The sequence below is a fragment of the Erythrolamprus reginae genome, chromosome 3 (genome assembly GCF_031021105.1).
Source record: "Erythrolamprus reginae isolate rEryReg1 chromosome 3, rEryReg1.hap1, whole genome shotgun sequence".
Classification (NCBI taxonomy): Eukaryota; Metazoa; Chordata; class Lepidosauria; order Squamata; family Dipsadidae; genus Erythrolamprus; species Erythrolamprus reginae.
This window is the reverse complement of record NC_091952.1, coordinates 42,842,115-42,851,599: the sequence shown is the minus strand read 5'-3', so window position 1 is coordinate 42,851,599 and position 9,485 is coordinate 42,842,115. Positions and strand designations below refer to the sequence as shown.

The window sequence follows — 9,485 nt, the reverse complement described above, 5'->3', positions numbered from 1 at the left end:
AGGGAGTTGGGCACAAATGGAACAAAATAAAATAAAATAAAATTGTCCCAAAGGTGCTTTTTATAGGAGGCAACTGGGTTTTCTTTCTTTCTTTCTTTCTTTCTTTCTTTCTTTCTTTCTTTCTTTCTTTCTTTCTAACATAGAAGTTTGATGGCAGAAAAAGACCTCCTGGTCCATCTAGTCTGCCCTTATACTATTTCCTATATTTTATCTTAGGATGGATATACAGTATATTTATTCCAGGCATGTTTAAATTCAGTTACTGTGGATTTACCAACCACGTCTGCTGGAAGTTTGTTCCAACTACTCTTTCAGTAAAATAATATTCCATTCTGTCCTCCAGACTATACAGATTGAGTTTCTTTATTTCTCTCTCCCCCTTCTCTCTGTCTTTCTTTCCTTCCTTCTTTTTTGGAAGATGTTTCGATTCTCATCCAAGAAGCTTCTTCGGCTCTGACAGATAGTGGGGAATGGAAGGATCCTGTCGGAGCTGAAGGAGCTTCTAAAGGTTTTCAAAGAAAAAACAAGGAAGTCCAGATACATATGGTCTTACTGTAGGTTTTAATTTGTTTTTAAACGGCCTCTCATTTTAGATGTCCGAATATTTTAATGCTCTATCTTAATTTAATTTATTAGACGTATGCCCCCCCCTCTCCGCAGACAATCTTCTTTGTTGTAAGCCGCCCAGAGTCCTTAGGGAGTTGGGCGGCATACAAATGGAACAAAATAAAATAAAAAAATAATAATAATAAAAACTAAAAACAAACAAACAAAATAAAATAAAGATCGGCAATGCGGTACAGCCAGTGTAGAGTATTACCATGCAATAATTGGGAGGAGAGAAGTTTACGGGGCGGAATTAAAAAAAGCCCTGAATTGCAATTTTTTTTAAAAGCTCCTTTTTAAACGCGTGTATAAGAGCCTCCAGGGGGCGCTCTTCGGGAATCTTTCTGCCTCTTGATTTTTCGCAGTCGTCGCTCTCGGAGAGCGCGCGTCGTCGCGGGCGCGTTTGGCGCGTGGCGGCACCACCCGCGACCCTCCGGTGCCGCCTCTTTCTCTTCCCGCCCTCTTTCTTTCTCTCTCTCTCTCTCTTTCCTCTCTGGGCCGCGCTCTTCCACGGGGGGCTCCCCGCGTGCCTTCCCTTCCCACCCCGCGCGGCGCTGCCTGGCGAATTAGCGCTCCGGCGGGGATGTCAGGAGCGGCGGCGGGCGGCGGGCCTGGCCCCGTGGCTCAGGGGCTGAAAGAGGCGCTGGTGGAGACCCTGAACGGGATCCTCTGTCCGGTGCAGGGCGTCCGCGCTGCAGCCGAGGAGCAGGTGAAGGTGCTGGAGGTGACGGAGGGTAAGTATCCCCGGAGCTGGAGGTCGCTTGCCTGGGCTATGGGACAGAAGGCCCTGGGGGTCCCCTTGTGGCCTCCGGTCTTTGCAGCCGCAGCTGCCGCCTTCCCCTTTTCAGCGAGGGAGGGAGAGAGACTGTCGCCGCCAGCGATCCCGGTCCGGAGAGATCCCCGTCCGGGGCGATTCCTGAAAAGGAAATTGAAGTGAGAGAAGCCTCACCTCCCTCCCTTTTTTTGGGGGGGGGGGTCCTTTTCATTTTTGGTTCCGGGTTCATTTCTGGATCCGGTAGCCAATGGTTTCTTCTTCCCACAAGGGTGAATGTACCAGATTCCTATTTCAGGTTTGTTTTTTCCACCACCGCCCCCGAAAAGAGACAGGAAAAGAAAACAGTGTCTTCTGTATTAATGCTTAACTTGGTTACTGAATTGGCCCCTTTTCTGGATCTGCACAATATCTTGAGCCCTAATGTAAATAGATCTGGTTTGCAGGACACACACTAATCCACAAAAAAGGAAAGGAAAGGAAAGCTATGTACCCGGCCCAGGTTGGCCCAAAGGTGCTTTTTCAGGAGGCAACTGGGCTTCCTCCCTTCCTCCCTCCCTCCCTCCCTTTATACTATTATACTAAAACTAGAAAAACAAATATAAATATATTATTGATCACTTGCTCCAGCAATTATAAAGAACTTTTCAGAATGCATGACACTCATTATCTTATTGATAACAGATTGGCTTATAGTGGGATAAAAATTGGTATTTCCACTACAAGAGTTCAGTGATCATCATCCTCCAAATGCTCCCTGAAAGAGTTCAGTTTTCACAACCATTTGGAAATACAACACGACACATTAATCTGTGTGGGTTGTAGTATTCTGTTCTCCCTTAACCTCAAAAAATGGGGAATTGCTAGTCATTTCTTTCAGGTAGCACCCACTAAGTCAACTTTACTCAGAGAAAGCAAGTCTGAAGGAGCCAAGTGAAGATTGACAAGGCTTGTATAAATGCAGCCCATTGGTGCTAACATTTTCCATGACATACAAAAATTTGAGCTGTGTTATTTTATCTTTCTCTTGGTATATTTAACACGTATAGAATAAATTAAAAGTAGTCCCGTAGTAGTAATTATTTGAGGAAACAAAGAAACATTAGTGTATGTATCAGAATTAAGTATATGGTTTGTTTCTCATATTGAATATGAGTATGGCTGAAAAAACAATTTTGAGATAATTTGCTCAACAAAACATGTGTCTTCAGTGATTCATGCATCTGGGTGTTATCCTTATTATCACCTTCTGATTCTTTTTAAAGAACTGCAGTTAAAGAACTGAATTATTCTTTCAGAGATTTTGTGAATAAAAATGGTAATATAGTTGTGAACATTGTAATATATTTAGCAATAAAATGATCAATATCTGTTCTGGATATTTATACTTAATTTTACATACAGTGGTCCTGCAGAATTAACTATAGAAGTGTCTTTGAACAAGGCTGGCTCCCTTGACTAGGAAATGGAGATGAGCACTACCTCCTAAAGTCAGACTGGACAGAGAAAACATTTACCTTTATTTATTTGAGCTATTTTTAATATTAGTTGCTGTGGAGGAATGAGAAGCAATCAGAGTACATCAATTTTGTACATTTTAGAGCTTTACTAGTTTGTCAAGAATATGTTTCTGTGATAGAACCTACATGACTACACATTAGCTATTATGAAATCTAAAAACTTTAGGATAATTACTGATACTAGATAAAGTAGAAAAATTGTATTGGAGGCACTGAATCCATTATCAGATGGATTCATAACTGGATGACCAACCTCATTTAACATATAGTCTTCAATGGAACTGCATTTACATTGAGGGAAGTATGCAGTGGAATTAAAAGAAGGACTAGGGGAGACGTGATAATAGTGTTCCAATATCTCAGGGGCTGCCACAAAGAAGAGGGAGTCAAGCAATTCTCCAAAGCACTTGAGGGTACAACCAGAAGCAATGGGTAGAAACTAATCAAGGAGAGAAGCAACTTAGAACTAAGGAGAAATTTCCTGACATTTAGAACAATTAATCAATGGAGCAAGCAACTTGCCTCCAGAAGCTGTGGGTGGTCCAACACTGGATGTTCTTAAGAAGATGATGGATAACCATTTGTCCGAAGTGGTATAGGATTTTGTGCCTAAGCGGGGGTTGGACTAGAAGATCTCCAAGGTCCCTTGCAACTCTGTTATTCTATTTCTATACTCATAATTTTGACATGAATTGTAGCAGACTATTGCAAACACTTTCAACCAGGAAATAATCCACTTTGATTTGTTTTGATTTGGGCTTTTCTGTCTTCTATACATCTATGTATAAGAATTTAGCAATAGAATTGGAAAATCGGAGGAATTATTTACTTATTATGTGCTTTTGTTCATCAGTTGTAATTTTATTAATTTAACTATACTATTTTTTAAAAAAGTTTGGCAAAAGATCTGCCCTTCAAAGTTTGGGTATGCAATGAATTAATGAACAATATTCAGAATTATATTCCCAATGAATACATGTACTTAGAAACATAGAAACATAGAAGTCTGACGGCAGAAAAAGACCTCCTGGTCCATCTAGTCTGCCCTTATACTATTTTCTGTATTTTATCTTAGGATGGATATATGTTTATCCCAGGCATGTTTAAATTCAGTTACTGTGGATTTATCTACAACGTCTGCTGGAAGTTTGTTCCAAGGATCTACTACTCTTTCAGTAAAATAATATTTTCTCATGTTGCTTTTGATCTTTCCCCCAACTAACTTCAGATTGTGTCCCCTTGTTCTTGTGTTCACCCTCCTTTTACTTATACTTCAAGTACCCCCCCCCCCCAAGTGTATAGCTTAAATCAGTGTTTCCCAACCTTGGCAACTTGAAGATATCTGGACTTTAACTCCCAGAATCCCCCAGCCAGCAAATGCTGGCTGGGGAATTCTGGGAGTTGAAGTCCAGATATCTTCAAGTTGCCAAGGTTGGGAAACACTGGCTTAAATATAGACCCTTAATATGCCCTAAAGATACAGGTAGTCCAATACAATCAGGAAACATCCAATTTGGAAATACTGGGTAAGAAAATTCATTAGTGGGGCTGTTCCATCCTAAGGACTGATTATGCAACCCTAATGTAGTATGGTATGTTAATTTTTTTTTGTTAATGTCTGTGGGAGTTATATCATTGGAGATATTTTTCTTTCATATATTTGTTCAGCATTGAATTTTTTTTTCAAATGGGAAAACATTACTTTCTTTAAATAATTCATAGACACTACTTTTGTTCTGTTTTCTATAAGCTTTATTGTCTGTGAGGCAAAAAAAGGTCATATGAACAATAGCGAGCAGTCATAAAGTCAAACTAAAACTGTAGGGAGTGAATTGCTTAAATAATAAAGAGTGGGTTGTGAATAAAGTTGTATATAATTTCTTCACCATTATACAATCCCTGAGTCGATGTTGCTTTATCATTGGTCCTTAGGCTGATTATTTTTATTTTGTTCCATTTCAGAATTTGGTGTTCACTTGGCAGAGTTAACTGTAGATCCCCAAGGAGCACTGGCTATTCGTCAGGTCAGTCATTCCAAACGATCAGTTCAGAAGATTTTAACAATTTATATATTGAGCAATTTTCTGTATATTGGCGTAGTATGCTAATAACTAATACTGGTAGAATTAGTTGATTTCTTTGCACTATAGGTCCAATCTGGGCAACTAATGTCCAAACTAATACAAAGCTGTTTTAACTTGGAAAAAATGTTTTTTTTAATAAAATAAAAAATAAAGTTCAAATGAAATGAAACCAGATAAATGCTCTAGTTCAAGATGTGTGTGCGTGTCTGTCTTGTCTGTCTATCTACCTATCATCTATCCATCCATCCATCCATCATTTTATATGAGCACACCTCATAACAGTATTAACCATTTAAAAGACAATGCCTAAGATAAAAGAAAAACAATTCATACAAAGCCCTGCCAATAGAGCTTCCCTAATATCCTGGGTCAAATGCTTTATGGAAGGTTAACGGCCATGTGGCTTTTCTGGAGGTTGCACAAGGCAAACACAAGGAAAGCACAGCCCCTACATCCAACACAGTGACATTGTTAATGGAAGATACCTGGAAATTTCCCTGCTAAATCTGGTGGGATGAGAAGAAATAAAGGGAGATAGGCAATCCCACAAATAGTATGTGTTGTACATACTCCTGATCAGTTGGAGGATGATGAAGATATTGAGGACTCGGATTCAGATAGTGTTTATGAATTAATGGGGGGTAGGTGGGTTTACAGGTAGTAAAACAGGTGGGAGGCCAGCCACAGGATGGGGCTATGAGTTCAGGATCTAGTGAGGGAGAATCAGAGGCTCGCTGGGTTAACCCTAAATTCAGAAGGGCCCAAAAACGTAGAGAACAGAGGTCTGGAAGAAGATATTAAGGAGAGGAATGGGTTAAATACTGTAGTGATGTATTTGGCATGTCAGGGGGTCAGTGGAGAAGAAGGGTGGAGTTTCAACGTTGCCGAAGGGAAAATTGATGTGTTTTTTGCCACGCTAAAGTAAGCAAAAGTATTCTGTATTGTTAACAGTCAGTTCTGCTGTTTTTCAAAGTTATGCAGTTAGGAAAATAAATCTTGTTAAGTGGAGCAGGAGAAGGAATGTGAGAAATGCAGCTAAGAGAGATAACGGACCAAGTGCCTGTATGGAATGTGTTTGAATTACAGGAGAGCAGAGAAATAAATGGAGTTTCTTTATTCATGAAATGATGCATTTAATAAGAGTTTTTTTGTTATTGCTAAATTTCTACCAGAAACCAGAACAGTATGGCCCAGAATATGCTGGCATTGCTCAGGAGCAGTTTCCAGAAAGCTTTGTTTAGACTTTGTTTAACTCACAGTTGAATTAGAATTGGCAGGCCGGAGTGAATACATTAATTCACACTTAAATGGTTAAAGAAAAATTAAATAAAGTAGCCTTAAGTATATGGTTACATTTCATTACAATAAAAAAAATCTTAATGTCAAGTCAATGGTATTAAAATACATGTGAGACAATTGCTGCCCTGAGTCCTTGGAGAAGGGCAGCATATAAGTCCGATAAATAAATAAATTGTTATCAATAGAGTTCAAGGGTAGGAATATTCTTGCATTTAAAATATGTACTGAAAAATTAAAGCATACTTTAAACTAAAGTCAATAAAAAATTGCATGTATTCATACAATGTTTCTTGTCTCTGTCAGCTTCAAGTTATGTCTTGCTTTATGGTATAAAGTCTCCTGGGCAGGTATAATTTGTTAAATAATAACTAATACCCTGTTTCCCCGATAGTGAGACACCCCCGATTGTAAGACGTATCGGGGGTTTCGGGGGTCGGCTAATATAAGCCGTACCCCGAAAGTAAGACATATGTCTTACTTTCGGGGAAACACGGGGGTATTGCCGGGGGGGGAGCCCGATGATGTCGCTTCAAAGCTCTCCGCGCGCCCCTCGCCGCGGCGCCACCGCCTCTTCCCCGGCTTGGCAAAGCGAAGGACGGCGCTGGTCCGAAGCGAGCCGAGCGGGCGGCGGCTTGCAGCGAAGGCGCTCGTCCCAGCAACCGAGTCCTGCCGAGGCTCGGCTGCAAGCGGCCAGCGAGGCCGACCGGCTCCAAGGCGAGCGGCCGGAGCTGCGCCCTCCTTCGCCCGCCTCCTTTCCGGCAGGCAGGTGGGGCTGCCCAACTGCGCAGAGCGGCTCCTCCCCTCCAGACACACGCTTCCCCGACACGCGTCTGCGGCTCCACGCGTGCACGCCGCTTGGAGCCCTGAGGTTGAACTTGGAAAAGGGCTCACGAGGCTCCTGTCCCGTGGCTGCCCTTCTGGACTCTGGGGAGATGCCTTCGGGAATGCAACCCTTTCAATTTTTTTCCAATGTAAGACATACCCCGAAAGTAAGACGTAGTGGGGCTTTTGGGGGTAAAAAGAAAGTAAGACACTGTCTTACTTTCGGGGAAACACGGTATTTTCTTTAGAACTTTAAAAGCATTTTTCTGTAACTGAAACCAGTTTTGACTATTCTTTGAATTTTTGAAGAGATGAAAGACCATATGAAATGATAAATCTGGAAATATTTATTCTGTTTTTATTCACAGCTAGCATCTGTAATTTTGAAACAATATGTGGAAACTCATTGGTGTTCTCAATCAGACAAGTTTAGACCTCCTGAAACTACAGAAAGGGTAATGCCTGTTTTTTAAGACTCTTATACAATACCCAAGTTTAGAACAACTATAGAACAACTTAGTCACTGTATTTCCTTTTTATGCAATTTAAAGGATATTTAAAGTCAGAAAGCAATATTTCCTTAGGACATCTTTTTCCAGATGTATTTGATTAGTAATAAGATGGCACCTGTAGATATTGCACTTTTGTGTAGACAAAAATTGTTACTAAGTTCATCTTCTTTTTTCTCCATAGGCAAAAGCCGCCATTAGGGAACTGCTGCCCAATGGATTGAGGGAATCAATTAGCAAAGTCCGTTCAAGTGTTGCGTATGCAGTTTCAGCAATAGCACATTGGGACTGGCCTGAAGCTTGGCCTGAGCTTTTTAATCTCTTGATGGAAATGCTGGTCAGTGGAGATCTAAATGCAGTGCACGGAGCTATGCGAGTGCTTACAGGTATTTGTGTCTTATATGTGGATACTTCTACTACTTTGCCTTGGCTTTTTGCTTTGATTTTTAAGATACAAAATATTTCCTACTTTAATATAGTTGTAGTAAAACTACAGAGCATACAGCGTTTTAATATGAACAAAGATTTTTGACCCTCTAGCCCAGTGATGGCGAACCTATGACAGGTGGCACACGGAGCCATATCTGCTGGCACTCAAGCCGTTGTCCTAGCTCAGCTCTAACGTGCACGTGTGTGCCGGCCAGCTGATTTTTGGCTTGTACAGAGGCTCTGAGAGGGTGTTTTTCACTTCCAGAGAGCTTCCAGGGGGATGGGGGAGGGTGTTTTTACTCTCCCTTGGCTCTTCCCAGCCTTTGGAGACTGGGGAGGGCAAAACATGAGCCTACTGGGCCCACCAGAAATTGGGAAACAGGATGTTTCCGGCCTCCAGAAGGCCTCGGGGGAGGGGGAGAGCTGTTTTCGCCCTTCCCAGGCATTGAATTATGGGTGTGGGCACTTGCGCATGTACCTCTTCTTTTGGCACCCGGGGAAGAAAAGGTTCACCATCATTGCTCTAGCCTTTGATGAAAGTTGTGCAATATTGGGGGATAATAATCAACAAAATTACATTCCATTACATCATTAGGAAATATTGTTTTCCTTAGCGGACAGTCACTAATTCATCATTAGATATCCAGTGTGACATAATTTTTTTCTGTAAGTATTGTCACTGAAACAAATAAAAAATTGCAATAGAATGCTAGATAACTCTGCCTCTGTTGGATCATATTATGTCATTTTTATCTCAAGGATGGGAGACATTTGAAAGATTATGGCACAATTTGGCCAGAATACTGTATTTAATTTTTTTATTTTCAAATTTAAAAGTGGAATGGAAAGCCATTTGTGTCTGCGTGCGTGCGTGCGTGTGTGTGTGTGTGTGTGTGTTAAGGATGGGGACAGAAGCAATTTACTTTTAGAGGTTTTCTAATCATATTCCCATCCTTAAACTCTTAAAAAATAGTGATTTGGGGCAAGTTTTAGAGGGTAGGTGAGAATAGAAGGCCTCCTATTTTTTCTTAATTTAGAAAGGAAGAAACAAAAAAAACCGGCCTTTGAAATTTAATTAGATTTTATCAGTTTGTTTTCAGGTGTTAATGGGTTACATGAAGCTTCAGTGTTATAGGTTGCTGACAGATGGTTCTGCCTGTTCAAACAATGATTTTTTAAAAAACAACAACCAATGTCTCATATTGTTATATTGAAGTTATACATGTTAAAAATTGTATCTAAGAATCCAAGGTGAATGACAACTACTGAACATAATGATTCATAGGCTGAAGTTCCTAAACCTGAGAATGTTCATATCAAAAAATACTAGTTTGTTTAAATCTGTTTTACTTTAACCTGGAAGCTGAGGGATATAAGAGAATAGTTTCAATGCACCTTTGTGTAAGAGAGTCAATACATAATAATAAATTATGGCTGTATGTCT

General features: G+C 40.5%; 1 protein-coding gene across 1 annotated transcript in view; it reads left to right on the top strand.

The window, feature by feature from the left end:
* The first annotated feature begins 966 nt into the window (after positions 1–966).
* IPO9 (importin 9) overlaps positions 967–9,485 on the top strand; it is a 38,372-nt gene continuing 29,853 nt past the window's right edge. Inside the window, exons 1-4 of the mRNA XM_070744976.1 lie at positions 967–1,340; positions 4,861–4,922; positions 7,472–7,558; positions 7,797–7,998. Of these exons, the coding sequence (XP_070601077.1) occupies positions 1,190–1,340; positions 4,861–4,922; positions 7,472–7,558; positions 7,797–7,998 (502 nt within the window). The 5' untranslated portion in view covers positions 967–1,189. The remainder of the gene's footprint in view (positions 1,341–4,860; positions 4,923–7,471; positions 7,559–7,796; positions 7,999–9,485) is intronic.